Source organism: Netta rufina (genome assembly GCF_964035555.1).
Source record: "Netta rufina genome assembly, chromosome: 3".
NCBI lineage: Eukaryota > Metazoa > Chordata > Aves > Anseriformes > Anatidae > Netta > Netta rufina.
The window spans coordinates 116,647,137-116,664,082 of NC_140125.1; the positions used below are offsets into that span (position 1 = coordinate 116,647,137).

Sequence of the window (16,946 nt, forward strand, 5' to 3'; positions counted from 1 at the left end):
CAAAGCCTCCTTCACCCAAGAGAAACCCAACCTGGGGGGAATCCAGGGCCACCAGATGCAAAATCATCTGCTGCTGAATGACCTGTGGGTCTTAAGGCCACTAATTGAGCAGCAAACTGCAATGAAATTAAAGAGGAGTCAATGGCCCTGGAAGTGGGTCAAGGACAGCAGAAACCCTCGTGCCTCCATCCTTTCTCCCTTAGCCTCATGCAGAAATGATGCCATTCATCAAGCGTTTGCCCACTCCTCTTCCTCCACCTGAGCTCACACTGCTGCTTGTGACCTCACTTAAATGCCCTGGCCACTAGCTGTGGTACCACAGGAGTGTGTTGCTTGTATCATGGGCCAGCAACATATTCATGGGGCTTTCCTGGCCCTGGCAGTCTTCTTCAGGCAATTCTTCACCGAGAAGGATGAGGTAAGCCGTGAGCTAAAACTCAAAGAGTAACTGTGAATAAGGGCTGAATTTTGGAAAAATAAGCCAGCAGTAGCTGTGGTGGGTTTTACACCAGGCTCTGGCTCTTTGTAGGACACTCGCAAATACCAGGTGAATATTTGCTGGCCCACACTTCTGTTTTCATGTGTGCATCCTGAGGAGGTGCGGGCAGAGGGGAGTTTCATGCAGGGGACACCAGGACGAGGCAAAGCATAGAAAGGGGCGGATCCTGATGCTAGCAGTGACCCTGTGCCCCTCAAAAAACCTCACACCTCTTCTCCCTACCAAATACACCTGGGCATAGACTCACACATGGGGCTTTGCTCCTGCAAGCTTTATCCAGCATTTTTGCTTGAAAAGTGCCTCTGTCCTTGGTGTGGGCTCCCAGGACCTGGAGGAAACATGGCTTGGGGTATCTCAGCCCGGGCTGCATTGCCACAGCCCTCCTAGCTTAGAGTCTCCCAGGCCCCAGAAAGCATCTTGGTGGGGTCTGATGCAAAGCTGCTCTGTCGTAATTCCTTGGGCAAACACGTGCAACCTCAGCAGTGTGGTGAAAGGATTGAGCAAAGGGCTGATTTCTCTAGAACAAACCTTGCAGAGAAGTTTATTTAGAGCTGATTAAAACAATCAAACAAACAAAAAGATTAAAAAAAAAAAAGTTGTCTTGCAGGGCACACAAACATCTCCAGAAAGCAGTTTCCTGAGTTTATTATTTCCCTGCTCACAGATAATCTTGCCCCCCCTCTGCTCTACCACACTGTGAATCAGTGAAGGAATAGTGATAAAAAACATATTTTTTCCCCTCAACGTGACTGAAAGTGCTTGGGAAATCATTTCTGGTGGGGAGAACAGCATGTGCCCTTCTGGCTGGGGCACTGCCCCCTGCAGTATGTCACCCCACAGGAAGGACTGGCTCCTGATTTGGAGTTAGATGCTTGTTAGGGGTTCATTATGTGGCAAAAGCAAATCCACATAGCGCAGAGAGGAAGATTGCTGAAGTGGCTTTGGTGCCAAGATACTCAACGAATGTTTTTAGGCACCTCCTGAGCCCTGCCATGGGTTGCCCAGAGAGGAGGTGGAGTCTCCTCCTTGGAGATTTTCAAATCCAAACTGGCTGCAACCTGCTGTAGGTGGCCCAGAGGTCCCTTTCCCACCCCAGATCTTCTGGGATTCAGTGAAAGGCAGGCAGCAGGAACCATGCCAGCACCTAAAGCTGCAGAAAGCTTTGGGCAACCCTGCTGGGAAACCCCACAGCATCCCTGCCCCAGCTGCTGGTCAGCATCTTTATCACCAGTTTAGCTGGAGGCATCTGGTTTCTTTCTTTCTTTTTTTTTTCCTTTCTTTCTCCTGGATTTTATAGATTAAGGAAAGGCAGGAGGCTGTGCAGACAAAATTAAATTACAGCAGTCAGAAGGAAAATGCAAACCTTAAATGATCGCGTGGTGAACGGGAAGCCTCATCCTAAAGGCTGGCTTGGTAAACAAGCCAGGATGTCACCACTGCCACCCACCCCGGATGAAAACACTCACAGTGACTTATTTCTCCTTCATTTTCCCGTTTCCAGTTGCCCTGGAAACTTCCTCCTTATGCTATTCAGGGGAGCAAAGTCCATCAGGAAAAAAACCCTGCGGCAAGGGCTCGGGGTGCCAGGGCCACCCAGCGGCGCCCGTCCCCATGCCCCCTCGTCCCCTTTCCACCCGTGGTGGCGGTGTCCTTGGGGTGGCATCGCCCACCTCAGCTGTGCACACAAAGGCTGCACAGAGCCCTCCTCCTACACACAGACTGTGCTGCAAGTCCCTGGCAATTAGCTGACGCAGAGGGAGAGCCGCAGGGCGGAATAACCTCGTGCCAGAGCCTGGCTGCGCCAATTTGTCCATGTTGCAATTAATTCCCCGTCGGGCCGAGCTGGAGGTGGGCTGGGATAGGAGGAAGCTGTACCGGGTGCCTTGATCTTCTGCGGGGACCTCCTGTGAATCACAAAGAAAAAGGTAATTTAAAAAAAATCTCCAGACTTCACTTGCAATGGAGGCGTTGAGTACGGTGGGAAAAGCAGAGCCCTCCAGTCCCAAGGATGCTGGAGGCACCTTCAGTGGGTTTTGAGCCTTGTTTTCTGTCCCCTCTGTCCGTGACCACCACCCCAGCAGCCAAATTCCCCCCCTTGGCTGTCCCCACGTTTCAGATGGCATGCAGGGACACAGACACTGCAACCATGACTGAGGTCTAAAGCTTTTCAAACCTGCACCAACCCTACCCAAACATCTCAAACCTGCACCTCTCGCCTACTGATGCAGTCACAAGGGCGTGCTTTGAATATATACTCTGCAAAAAAAAAAAAAAAAAAAGCAAAATGGGGTTTTATACATATTATTTATGTCTTTATAGTCACAGCTTTGCCTTTCAAAACCCTTGCTCTCAAGAGCTTTACCCTTTCCAGTTGCACCGTGCACAGGTCTGAGCATTGCCCTCAGCACCTCAAGCCACGCACAAGGACAAGGACATTATTTTTCTGGGTCACAAACCCACAGAGACATTATTTGTCTGGGTCACAAGCCCATCCATTCCACCCAGGGGATATTTTCTTAAGGCATGGGAGCTGGCGCAGAGGAAGGGTGCGGGCACCGGGCTTGTGGCTCCTCGCACCTCCCACGCCCGAAGCGCCAGGAAATACCCTGCGTGCACCAGGGCTCAGCTGCTCTCAGACATTTCCCCCGCACACCCCCAGATATGTAGAGTATTTCTCACGCGTGTGTCTGCTTATATATTGCAGAGAAATGCTTATGCACCCAGCGGATGAAGTCGCAGCTAGGAAATGGAAAGGGATGGAGCCAGGGACAAGATCAAGGGCCAGGTCAAGCCAAGGAAGGAGTGATGCTGAAGTGTGCACAGAAGGAGCCCAAAGGCTGTTTTGCCCCACTGTGTGCCACCAGGCCAGGTTAAACGGGATGGTGGTGCTCCAGGAAGGAAGCACTGTTGATTCTGGCCTTTACAACCCATGGGACCATCACAAAAAGGACAAATCCCCACTTTCCCAGCTGGACCAGGCCCCCACTCCAGGAACCTGTTAAGGATTACCTACAGCAGGTGGTTTGTGCTTATATAAAGCTATCGACTGAGCACACCAGTGCATGCCTTTCCATATGCTTGGCTGCTCCTCCCTTGTCAATTCTTGCCCAGGCAACCCAAAACCGCTCCCAACACAGAGATAAAAACAAAACAAACACATGCTTGCCAACAGGGTGGCACTCGGCTCCACCTCAAAATACCACTTTCAGCGATCCAGCATAGCCAGGCACACGAGCCATGCTCAATATTTCTTTGCAATGCTCTGAGCACACACCGCAGCCACCGAGAGCTCAACGCCTCCTTCCCAGCAAGGGGGAATCCCATCCCAGCGCTCCCATTAAAGGCTCTTGCTATTTTGCTCTGTATTTCTGTCCGTCGGAGGTATTTCACCCAGCTTTGTGGTCAAAGGTTCATCCTTTCACCCTTAGCAAGGATTTCCGATGCCAGGCAGAGGGAACACAGAGCAGAAAATACCCCGTGCGGCTCGGTATACAAAATGACAGTATTATAAAACAGAAGCTTGCGTCCCACTAAGGTTTCCATTTGCAGAGCAGAACGAGGGCTGTGTTATTTGGGGATGGGAAGGATGTTGCTAACACAACAGGGCAACAGAAATGCCGCAGCTATGAGCCCTTCGCTTCGCGGGGCATCAGCTCAGCAGCTGCATCCCGGGAAACTGATACTTCACACACCCCCAGCCACCCTCAAGGCAGTGTTTGCAACAGAAAGCCAGGTGCATTTTGGCCTCAAGGCTTTGTACAGGCTGAAGAAGCCCCCCCTGAACCCCAAATCTCTCTCTCTTCACCCCCCATCGCACCCTGCAGCCCCTGCTCCGAGCAAGGTGCCCCCCGAGCAGGGTGTTAAGGAGGTTAACACAGAGGCAGGTCAAGTAACAAACACCTAGTATTTATTAATAAATTAGTACACTGGAAGGCAATTTTTTCAGTTCATTCCCCTCTTCCCCCACTCCCACCCCTTCCCACAAGGCAGCACATGCCACCCTAGTATCGTAATTTCTTCAAATTGAGCATATTACAGACTGTTCATTACGGGAGCATAATAGTTGCAAATATAATCAGACAGACTTCTTATAACGATGCAGCTTTTTTTTTTTTTTTTTCTCCTCCCCCCCCATCCCCTCCCCCCTTTTTCTTATTGATAAAAAGTGAAGTGTGATTTGAAGAGACTATTTTAAGGCCAGGCAGGATCTCGGGAGAACCTCCCCTTATCGGCCATGTCTGTATAAAAAACAAGAGACACGAGTGTAAAAGCGTAGCTCGGTAAGTCTTACACCACAAGGAGAGCAGAACCAGCAGCCTTCGCCTCCCCGGCTCCAGCACCGGCGCTGTCACGACCTGCTGTCCCCTTCAGCGGCCAGGCAGGATGCTCCTCGCTTGGGTTCCCTTCCACCGCAGGCAAAGGACTGGTTTAGGGCTGTTTTCTATCAGTGTAAGGTCGGCGGAACCGAACCTTTCTTTTCCATTCAACCGCTTCTGCTTTAGCTTATGGGAGCACAATGCATTATTGTCCAGGTGAAAACCATACAATAAATAACCGTGCTAGTAAAACCACAGCGATGGGCGTGAGCTATACGATAGTACATGAAAAAAGTCAGCTGGGAGTGGGAGGGGGGGAAAGCTTAAGATGCATTAAGAGAAGGTAACCAGCAACAATCGGCTTCGCGTGTTTCACCGTTCACCACTCCGAGGCGGAAGGGAGGTAGCAGGAGACGTTGTTCAGAGGAACAGCTTTGAGAGAATTGAACCAGGCTACAGAGCAACCCCGGGGCTCAACGCCTAAGTGACACCGGCTTCGTGGTCTTTTAGTTCATTAACTGCGTTTTAAAGTGCATCGACTGATTTGATTGGAATGAGAACAAGACAAAAAAAAAAAAAAAAAAAAAAAAAAGACAGACTCTGAAGGGGGCAGAGGGTGCAAAGACTTTAACTGAGAGACAGAGTTAAGGTGGAGAGGCGCGACGCTGGCAAGCTGCCCCCCTCCAGAAACCAAGGACACCTCGAGGAAATACTGGCCATGTATTCTACAGCAAAACCCGCCTGCACATCGCCGGTCATCTTAACAAGTGCCAAGCTAGTTCTAGCAGATATTCGGAGAGTGCGTGGTGACCAGTGCCTACAGTAAATCGGGAAGGTGGCTATAGACGGAGTCCAGGAGGGTTTGGCTGGCTTCCTGGCTCTTGACGCCGGCGATCTCGAATAGCCTGTCCAGCTTGTCCTCCGCCTGCGGGATCTCCTCTATCACGTGGAGCTCCTCGGGGTTGAGGATGTGCAGCATGTCGTCGAAGATGGGCTGCAGGTCGCAAGGGTCCAAGCGCACCTGGCGCAAGACTGTGTCCTTCTTTTCTGCAGGAGGAAGGAGCAGGTGGTTAACAAAACACTCCCCTCCAAGAAGCCTCCACTCGGGTTCCTCCAAGGAGGAAAGCTCCTTGCAGACCCAGCCCATTCCCTGCTGCCCCCTCGGGGAAAAAAAAGGGGTGAAGAAGGTGGCAGAAACGCTGCAGAGGCACCTCATGCAGGATCCTGCTAGATCAAATACAGCAGTTATAAATGCTGAATGGCCAGCACTGAGAAGTGAAGGTGGGAAGGGAGCCAGAAAAGCTGAATTCTGCTATTTTGAGTTGTTTTCACTGGGTCAGCTTCATTTCTGCACCCGAGTATAGATTTGTGAGATTGCCTGAGCTCAGTGCTCCACCTTTGTGAGAAGTTAAAGACGACTGAAGGCAGCAAATTAAATGCAGCAAATTAAACCCCCTCAAAAAGTGGTGGGTGACTAATGGTGATTTACATCTCACGTCACACAATGCAGCAAGCGGGACCAACGGTGAGAGGAGAATAGGAAAAAAATATTATTTTTTTCATCTCATGCAATAACACACCCCAAGGACCACAAGCCCCCCTAGACATCCAAGGATGCTACACCTCTGACAGCACCACAAAGGAGTTCAAAACCTTTAAAGGCATTTTCCCTCCCAAATATTTGCTATTAGGATATTCCTGGTCTTGAATTGGCATGTGATGAAGTTACTTTAGTGACAACACATCCCCATGGTGGGGAACATGCTGTGGTCACCCTTTGGGTACCACACATGGCACTTTGGTCCTCCCACGTCCCCAGGAGGACTTTGGTACCTTTGGTAATAAAGGAGCCCGTCCGGCTGAGCGCAGAGGAGCCGCTGGAGGTGGAGTCACACCGCAGGAGGGGCTCCGACTCGTCGACGAAGAAGCATTTCTTCTCCGAAGGAGAGGGCTCCACGGTGAGGACAGTGGCGTCAGGGGGTTTCGGGCTGGGGCTGGGCGTGGGGCTGAGCGGGCTGGGGTTCACCGGCAGCGCCAGCTTGTCGCCTTCCAGCTTCGAGGGAAAGGGAGAAGGGAAAAAACAGAACAAAAACCAAATTGAGCCATGAGGATGCTACGTGATGAGCTGCTGCTCCAAACCATCCACATCCCAAAGCGAATTTGCGGCAGCTTTCAGTACATCCCAGCCCATCCTGAGCACAAGCCAGAAGAGCAGATGTCTGTGAGAGGTCATCAAGTGCAGGGAACCTCCTCGGAGGGGACCTGCTGACCCAGAATAGGCACCAGAGGTGACTTGTGGGGGACATCAGTGCTAGTATTAGGTGTATTGCATGCAGCTCAGCTGGCAGGAGGGGGACCTGCACCCCTGCTGGGAGCAACCACAGCACCGGGGTGGCATACGCAAAATGTCTGCCCAGGAATTTACTTACTTTAACTGTCTTTTCCTTTGCACTGTTCCTAATGCCCAAAGTACAGCTCCTAGGGGCTAAGTGCCATGATGACCTAGCAGGTGATCCACTCCCATCCCAAAAAAACTACTCCACAGCTCTCGTTTCTTAAGAATGAGGCATAGCCTGGCTCTGCACTTCCAACCAAGAGCTACTACCCCCTCGGTGAGGTCCACGAACCACGCACACTTGACCAGGGTAGCACTGCTGAACCACTTCTGGTGGCTTCAGATGCCAGTTCCTCACGCATTGCTGGGATTTCAGCTTTTGGGGACACAATGTTCCCGATTTACATCCACCCTGCCTTCCAGTTGGGATGCTGAGCCACATTCCAAGTTAATCATTTGTATGCCCCGTCTGGCCCCTGCTCCCGTGAGCACCCCATTAATGTGTTATGGAGAAATCCATCCCCACCTGACTCGGGGTCAGAAAGGACAAGCAAGGCCTCGTGTTGACCACACCATCACCTCTGCACCTTCACTTTTGCCCCATAACCCTGAAGCAAACCATCAGCCTGCATTTGGCTCCAGGGTCGCAAAGGCACGGAGAGCCCAAAGCGCCACGTGGACCTGTGGAGATGCAAACCCTCCAACTCATCCCATGCCTTGCATCCTTCTTCCCATGCTTCAGCAGCCAACATTTGATGCCTTCAGCATCTCAGCATCCCCTTGGGGTGGGGAGCCTCAAGCACAGCATTTTTGGTTTCTACTCCCACAGGCAGGAGAGCCTCAGGGCTGCGTCCCCATGTCCCTGGCCAGCAGCTCTGCCCCTGCTGCTCTGAAGACCACAGATTATTTAACATCATCCCAGACCCTGTGCCCTTGCTCGACACACCAAAGAGCAGAATTCTCCTCCTGCAGAGACCAGACATGGCCATTCCTCCCTGCATCCCTTCACCTGCTGCCCAGAAATTAAACAAAAAGCTAAATCTGGGCGAGAGGCAGGGTGCTGCAGAGCCACCTCCATGCTGAGGAGGGACAGATCCAGCAGCAGAGGCACAGATGTGCCCGTGCGTTCCTCATCTGTGTCGAGGAATTCGCCGCCCACAAATCACATGTCCACTGAGACGCCCGTTAGCTCACATCAAATTCACATTTCAGTCTGTTTGTGGAGGAATAAAAAGGCTTGTGTGGTTGTTTTCTTTATTTTTTATTTTTTTCCTTTTCTTTCCCCTTTTGCCCCCATTGAAAATAAACAGGGAGGAATTGTTCTGGCTCAGCGCGTTATGCAATAGGCGTGTTATAAATAAAAGTCAGCTTTAATTTTTAATTAAAAGAGCCTGCATTCTGCTCTCAGACTCCCTCCCCGAAGCAGCGCGCTGACGAGCTGCAGCCCGCTGCCACCAGCGGGGGAGAAGCAGTGCCTGGCTGCCCTCCAAGCTGCGGTGTGCTCCTGTTTCCCCTATAAAACCAAACAGGGTTCATTTCTCCCTCCTTCAACCCCATTTAGTATCCAGCTGCAAACCTGAGCCCTGATTTCCACACCAGACCTGGCTGCCAAGGACCCCTGAAATGGAAGGCACAGAGAAACCACCCACCTCAACCCTGCCTTCCCAGCAGAGGGGAAAACACTTCCCAGAAGCGTGCGAGTTATTTGGAGTTTAATTAAACAGCTGCTAAAGCACGCTAGAAAAAAAAAATCACCCGGGGTTATTTGACTGTAGGCGTCCTCGGAGCCTGAACCCTTGCGAATAGCTGAGCGTTCGTCAGCTTATTAGGCAAAGCAAACAGGATGCTCGGATGAGCGTTAATATTTAAACCGCGGGAGGAAAGCAAGTGGGAATGAGGGCTTTGAAAGGGCAGGGAAAGTAAAAGGTTGCTCTGAGGTGAAGCCTGTGGAATAGGTGTAAAAACACCATTCATAGCCTGTGACTCATCTGCTTGAAACCAGCGCCGCAATTCCTATTTCAAGCGAAACCACAGCAGCCGTACCCCTGCTCGGGCTGGAAAAAAAATAAAATATAAATCCTCTGCAGTACTTTTGCCCTTCCAGAGCGACTGTATTTCTCACCTTTCCATCATCGTTAGAGCAGTCCTGCATTTGCCACTGAGGCTGCATTTGCACCTGCACAGACAGACAGACAGACAGAGCCGTTAGATGCGCGGTCCCGTGAGGCGAGGCGAGAAGCTGATGGCTTTTAGCAGAACACCAAGCGTGGCTTTGACGCATCAGCAACCTCCTGCAACCAAGCGCAGGTCCATCCTGCTGGGATGCTGAGCCTTTTTTTTTTTTTTTTTGAGCACTGCAGCAAAAAGTTTGCAATGCCAAAAAAAAATCCTGAAGGCTCTCCTGTATGCTCAGAGCTCTTTAGGATGCGGCTCTAACACGCTGCAGCATCCCCTTGGATCTTGAACTGGCTGGGAGGATGCTCTATGCAGGGGAGGATTTCTGCAGGCTGTTCCCAAATGCCTTTTGGGGAGGGAGGAGGAGGACAGAAGTAGAAGGAAGGCGTAAGCCTGGCCTTGCATTCATTTTATGTAACATTTATGGAACTGCCCGGTGCCAGCACGGTGATCCCGCTGGCTCTGCTTGAACTACTTGGTCCATTTTTCTGGCTAAAAAACGTCTGCCTTCATTTTACTGTACCGCAATAAAAGATCAGCTGGGACAAATGAACTGCAACCCCTCTGCTATTTTTATTTTAAAAATCAAATCAAATCAAAATCCCCCTGAGGTGATACCTCCTAGCGAGGCAGCAACCAGCCGATCATGAAAGCCCTGGGGACACAAAAAACAGCCCAGACCCCAAACCACCCAGCCTGAGCACCGGCAGGTCTCAACCTCAGACTGCATCAGCTCAAAACAACCCTTGCAAGCCGGTTATCAAGCTGCTGATCCGATCTGCAGAAGAAATGCTGAGGAGGAGGAATGCGTTTGTGTTTGCTCAGTCCAGGCGGCTCCTCCAGGGCTCGACATCGCTGTCTCCGAGTGACACCGGCCTCAGGAGCTTGGTGGCTTCAACCGTGGGAGGATCGAGCCTCAAACGCTGCCGGGAGCCAGGAACTGCTCCTTCTCGGCCAAACCCCAACCCCCAAAAGGCCGCGTTTGGGGTTGGGTCAGCCCGGCTCTGGGCACGGAGCCCACAGCAGCTGCCGCCCGTGCTGGGGTCAGGTCGGGTTTTTCCTGCCCAACACAAATAGGGATGAAACAGCCGCTGCTTTTAGAAAACAAGCACAATTCCCAAGGAGGGGAAACCTCCGCAGAGGGAGACGGTGGGGTGATCAGGTCAGGCGGCCACGTGTCATCCCGGAGGGGATAAATTTAGAGTTGAGGTCACGGCTTCCCGGCTTGCCAGCCAACAGATGACACCGGGCAGACACCAGGCCCGGGCTGTAGGCCTCAACACAGAGCTCATGGAGGAGACAGGAGGAGAAATACCAGTCTGCAGGAGCCCTTAAACCTACAGGACACCCTCACGAGACCACCATCTGGATAAAGAGCTGGATAAAGAGCTTCCAAACTCAACTATGGGCCGAAGAAGTCACTGTCTCCTTTGTTTTTTTCTGATCCCGCCATCTTCCAGTTTCTCCTCACACTCCTAAGCCCAGTACACTGCAAACCAAAAGGAGATGGGGCTACAAAAGCCACGAAACCTCAAACCCAGCTGCACCTGCTATGAAGTTATATTTGTGCTTATCTCCAGTTCTCCAGCCTGGTTCAAACACAGCCTCGGTTCACTGAGAACTGACCCAGGGTTTAGAGCAAACCCGCCAAAAACCGGCGATGCCCAGTCCTGCCACCACTGCGAACCCAACCAGCCCTACTCCTTCCCCTGGCTCCTAGCCACTTCATACTACAGCTTCGTGCCAACACACAGTCAAATTACTGGCCCCAGCTCAGTTCTGCTTTGACAAAAGAGGAAACGAAGCAAATCCACAGGAGCTTGAAACCGCCCGAAGCCAGGGCTGGATGCAAACATTGTTGCGCCAGCCTCCTGACCCAGAGGTTTTGGCCTGCAAAAGAGGAAGAAAAGGCCCCCAAAAGTGCTGCCACTGCCTCACCCAGGGCTTTCACATCCCTCTTCTGCCCAGCAACCCCAAAAACTGCACAGCTTAATGTCGCACACTGCTAACACTGGGCTCTTCCTCTGCCATATGTGCTGATTCACAGGATTATCTGCAATGGGAAATTAGCAATGGACCTAAATCTCACTGGGCTCAGGGCTGCAGTTCTCCTCTCTGTATTCAAGCCCCTCCATGTCTCCCCTATTATCTATTATTTTGCTGCTGAATACCCCAAGCAAGGCTGCCTGCTTCCCTCCATCAGCTCCCCAAAAGATCTGGGGAGCCAGCAAAGCCATAAATGTGACGAGCTTGGAGCCGCGCTCTCGGTAGCAAACACAGCATGGCTTACGGGCACCAGCCACCTGAAAATGCTCTTATCCCCCAAATTTCCACTCGGCGCCCATGCTGCATTGAACTTTTCCACTTCTAACCCCCAACCTGCAATCTGCAGGGGCCACAGTGAATTCTCCCTCTTCTCCGCCCTTCGCCTCCCTTTTTCTGCTGCCGTCAGCATCGCTAAACTGGGGTGTGCCCGGGCTCGCACGCTGCCCTAGCAGCCACCCGTCTGCCCTAGCAAGCATGCCTGGAAGGGCAGAGATTTTGCAAAGCCTTCCCTATGAGCTGGAAAAAGAAAGCCTTCGTTGCCAGTGCTGAACGGGAGCCGTGCAAACTCAACATGCCCCAAACCCCTTCCCGCAGCCACCGTGCTCTTCTTTGTTTTCTGGATCAGCGACTGCTGCAAAAACTTGTGAAGTGATTCAGGGGGCTAATCCAGTTTTAACCTAAATTCACACAGTGTGGTGTAAAACCAGCATAATCTTTTGTTGCTAAAAAAGCCGTCAAGAATTCAGTGGAGCTCTTCTTTACGCAAAGGAAAGTCTTCATGCCACATACCACAATGCTCCAGAGGCTTGCATTAATTCCCTTTTCCTACGTTATCAACAGTTGTAAGTATTTATATTTCGGAGCCCCAGAGGCTCCTGTGGGCATGGGGCACTACGAGAGCAGCTTTGCTCCTGTAGATTGCACAGGCTGAAGATGGAAGCTGGATACGGGATCTGGGACAAGGATGCAACAGAGAATGGGATGGTGAAGGAAGGCTGGATTTAGGGTACTGATTTGCAGCCTGAGAGCTATGTCAGCTCTGAGCTGGGGGTGTTGGTGTTTTCTTCTTCACCTTACCCTACCATAGCTGTTTTCTGCAGGAAAGGGGGATTTCCAAGCATTTCCCCATACCAGCACATGCTTGCTGCTTGCTCCTGTGCGCACAGTGCTGGCACCGCATCGCTGCCATGTGCATTACTGAGTCGCTTACAGGAGCCCTCACTCCCTCACAGCATAAAAAGCTCTTTTTATTTTATTTTTATTTTCATTTTTTTTTTTGGCAAGACTGCTCCCACACGGCTCATTGCTCGAGGGATGTAACGCAGCACCGACTTCTGCCACGACTCCTTTGGATCAAACCAGTTGGGTGCAGAGAGAAACCGCCTCGACCCGGGCTGCGTTTGGACAGACAACTTGTTGAGAGCCAAACAGATTAGCGCTAATTAAAGGCTTTCATACCAGAGCAATTAAAAACAAACCCAAACAAAACCTCAGTGTCTGCTCCCAGCATTTAGCAACAGGCTGCCCTGGCCAGGACTGCCGCGATGCAGCTCAGCTGTGGGCTTGAGGCTCCAGGCCTTGGGGGCTACCTTGCACAAGACGCTTCCCACAGCTTTCTGCCTCTCTCCGTGTGTCCCAGGGGGATGGAACAGCCCCTGAGGCTTTCAGCATGCCCAACCTGCAGAATCTGACTCAAGGAAACGGGTTACAGCAGGTAATACCTTGCAGGATCCATGCCCTAGGGCACTGCTAGGATTCAGCATCCCACGCCCTGCTGCAGCGAAACCACCAGCCTTCAGGAACAGCCACAGGTATGGTTGATCATTACAGACTCATCCGAAAAAAAACCCAAAGGATAGATGGGGGAAGAGAAAGTGCCAGCTTGGGTGAATTTGTTAAAATAGGCAGAAAAAAAAAATCCCACTTTCTACAGGCAAAGCAGACAACATGCTTGTTTTCCTCTTAGCACGAAGATGAGGGTTTTGTGTCTACTGGGATTCTTTAAAGAAGGAAATCAAGCACTTAAAGTATCTCAAACACAGTCAAATCCTAATAGACAAAGCTTTGAGCTGCTCACCAGAACACCCCTGAGGGGCCCTGCAGCATCTCCACGTGGTGAGCATCAATTCCCCAGCGCCTTCTACCCACTCAGCCACCACAGCGATTCTGTAGGGTTTCCTCCCGGGAGGCTGATTGTTTTTTTCTGGCCCAAGTTTCCAAGCACCTTGCCTAACAGGCACAAGATCCAGAAAGCAAGTATCTACAAGATCAGGGTTTGCTTATTCTGCAAAATATCCACTCACTGGATTTTCAGATTAATGGGCACTCATCTAAGCAAGTTCCTCAGTCATCAGAAGTCCAGGGTCTCAGTGGGTCACCCTATAAAGCCAATTCCCAAAGTTAACACCCTCTTTTTTAATTTCTTTTTTGTTGTTTGAGAACAAGCACTTGATAATCCTGGCAGAAACAGAGCAATGTTCAAGAGCATTGAACGCTGCACAATCTAGGTCTGTTAATTAGATATTGTGCTGACAAACCAACCCCAGGTTTTATCTGATGTCCTAGCCCAGCACTTTACTGTAACACTCAAAACAGTAACCAGGAGAACAGAGTTTACTACCTGCTTGAGGAGACCAAAAGGACAACGTGTCCTCCTGGCACATGGCACAGGCTGGAAGCTTTATCCACACGTACCAGAGACTTGTAAGACAACAAGTTTGTTTGTTTTTTTTTCCCCTCTGCCTGAGTTCCTAACTATAATTTTGTCTCAGGCTTTCACTTTTATATAAAAAACAAGCAAAAAAGCCCACCAAAAATCTTGGAGGATGGTAGGAAATGGAGAGCGTGACATACTGGAGTAAGAAGGAATAAAACAAATTATGAAGCACTTTGCTGATGAACTCAATGCAAGCCAAGGACTTCCACTAATACATAGAAACTGGTTTTGTGCTGTGGTTATGAGAGGCCAAGATGTTCAGAACACAGCTGTGCTACACAAAGTCACGCAGGGTATGCAAAGGGGCCAGAGGCCTGCTCAGAGTGGCCACCTGGGGATGGCCCTGCCCCAAAAAGGGGATTTAGGAATCCCCTGCCCCACAACCTTCACTATGTACAACCATGAAGGTGCCTTGCCTGATCCCTACAAGCTGCACGCAGAGGTTTGTAGGAAGCCACCTGCTTCTCTTTGGGTAGAAATCACTTCCAAGACCAGCAGGAGGTGTTTCATAAAATGGTTTAGGGGAAAGAGCCCTCCATTGACCTCCCCACCTCCATCTATGTATTGTCCCACTGGCTTTCACGTTCAGAAGAAGCCCAATCCACCACCTTCCGAAACTTCTTCAGAAGACCACTGAATTACAGTCCCTCAAAAAAAAAAACAAAACCAAAAGGTCCAACAGCTAGGGCAGCAGGTAGCCAAAACAACCTGAAAAGGTCACCAATGTTGGTTTTTGATCTGTGTTCCCAAAAACATCAACCCAGCCAAGACCTTGCTACAGGATATCCTGCAGCCATTATTTATTCTCCAAAATTATGGGAAAGCCTGTTCTATAGTCAGAGCTGCTGCAGAAAGGCGACAGTTCTGGAGGACAGCACACACGGACCCTTTATCTATGCCACCAGTCACCACCATGGAGGAAGCAACTCTCTGCTCCACAGTGGCACCATTTAGAGCTTGAGGATGCTTGGCTCTTCCCACAAAAACCTGGTGATTCAGTAACAGCATTTACATGTGAGTCTAAAGGGGAATGCTGCCTCCCCAGCACAAGGACCAGGTCCTCTACGTGACCTTCAAAGATACACACAAACCACTTCCTGGTGACCTTCAAAGATACACGCAAACCACAATGCACGAGACCCGAAAGTTGATCAAAACTCAGAGAAACCTCACTCAAAAGCTTGACAAAGCTCTGCTCAAAAGCAACACAGGGCATAAACATAAGCCTTTGAGGAGCTCTGGGGAGAAACAGTGGTCCAGCTACTTGGCTTTTTTAGCTAAGCTGGAGACCACAGCTGAGTCCCAAGCACCCAACCGCAGCAAACCAAGGCATGCAACGCGTCAGAGAAGCCAGCATGAAGCCCAGCCCGGCATTACCGGCGTGGTGTCCTCCATCAGGCCTCTGATCTTCTCCACCACGTCGTTGCGGCGGTGCTGGCGGAGGGCACTGATGAGCTGGGCCAGGCTGGCCTCGGGCCCGCGGATGGTCCAGTGCTGCAAGGCGGCGTAGGCGCGCTCGTGGTCGGCCGCGTAGCCGTTGGAGAAGGCGGCCACCTCGCGCTCGCTGGCATTGCACAGGAACTGGTAGATGTCCTTCCACTGGCTCCCCACCTGGGCTGCCACCAGCTTCAGGATGTCAATGCCTGCGGGGGACAAGAGCCACAGGTGAGGCATGGGGGGCCGGGAGGCTCAGAGACACACAACGTTGCACACATAAGCTCCAGGAAAAGGTTTTCCTGTCCCTATCCTAAACAGGCACACTTTACTTTTTGTTTAATAATGATTAAAAAAAAAAATCCTCATTTTAAATAATAAATGAATATTTTTTTAAAAAGAGTATTTTAAGACCTTAGCAAGAGGGAACAGCTTATGAGCCTGGGGTGCAAGGAGCTTTGCAGACAAGCAGCACCATAACATGTTCAAACACATTTCATAGAATCATAGAATCATAGAATCATCAGATCCCAGAATTACTAAGGTTGGAAAAGCCCTCCGAGATCATCTGGCCCAACCATTCCCTACCACCAATGTCACCACTAAACCATGTCCCTAAGCACCACGTCCAACCTTTCCTTGAACACCCCCAGGTACAGTCACTCCACCACCTCCCTGGGCAGCTTGTTCCAAGGCCTGAGCACCCTCTCCATGAAGAAATTCTTTCTAACATCCAGTCTAAACTTCACCTGCCACAAACTGAGGCCATCTCCTCAAATCCTATCACTTATCACCCAAGAAAGGAGACCAACACCCTCCTTGCTGCAGCCTCCTCACATAGTTGTAAGAGAGCCAGGTCTCCTCTCAGCCTCTTCCCCAGACTAAACCCTAATACCCTCAGTTGCTCCTCATAACTCTTGTTTTTCTAGCCCCTTTGAAGAGCAAGAAGATCAGGATTTCCCCCAGAAAAGCTCTTGAGACACATCAATTCAAGACTGGGAGAATTTCCTCCCTTTAGCTTTGGGAGCAATGCAAACAGCACTCCTTGCCTCGGCGGTCAGGCATTACACCTTCAAATAAACCCATTCCTTCCCCCTAAAAGCTCGTGTGGTCTGTTTTCACCCAGCTGAACACCACCTTGTTCAGAACAGCCCCACAAATGGGAGACTTCGAAGATCTGCAAGAAGCAGCTCACTTTTTCCACAAAGTTACCACACCTCGGGAATCCCCACGAGCCAGCGTTCCTCCACGGCTATGCACACCACTTCCCCTTCCAGCTACAGACACAACATCTCTATCAGCAGAAACAGCTGCCATGGGGAACACTATGCTAGAGCCAGGGCCTTTCCTGCTGTAGTAAAAAATTAGCAATTTTTAAAGCTGTCTAGGCCCAAACCTCCAAAGTGCATCTTCAGGTCTCAGCCC

The 16,946-nt window shown here is 50.8% G+C and overlaps 1 protein-coding gene across 3 annotated transcripts in view; it reads right to left on the reverse strand.

Annotated features, from left to right (window-relative positions):
- Window positions 1-1,878: 1,878 nt before the first annotated feature.
- Window positions 1,879-16,946, reverse strand: part of TNFRSF21 (TNF receptor superfamily member 21) — a 33,996-nt gene continuing 18,928 nt past the window's right edge. The window contains exons 4-8 of one of the 3 annotated variants that reach the window (XR_014618272.1): window positions 15,465-15,730; window positions 9,273-9,326; window positions 6,649-6,868; window positions 4,791-5,862; window positions 1,879-2,403 (exon numbers count right to left, since the gene is read on the reverse strand). Coding sequence is in view for 2 of the 3 variants with exons in the window: in XM_084283666.1 (XP_084139792.1) it covers window positions 5,633-5,862; window positions 6,649-6,868; window positions 9,273-9,326; window positions 15,465-15,730 (770 nt within the window). In the remaining variant the exon portion in view is untranslated. Of the gene's footprint in view, window positions 2,404-4,645; window positions 5,863-6,648; window positions 6,869-9,272; window positions 9,327-15,464; window positions 15,731-16,946 lie in introns of those variants that run through there. The other 2 variants (XM_084283666.1, XM_084283667.1) reach the window with 2 other exon arrangements.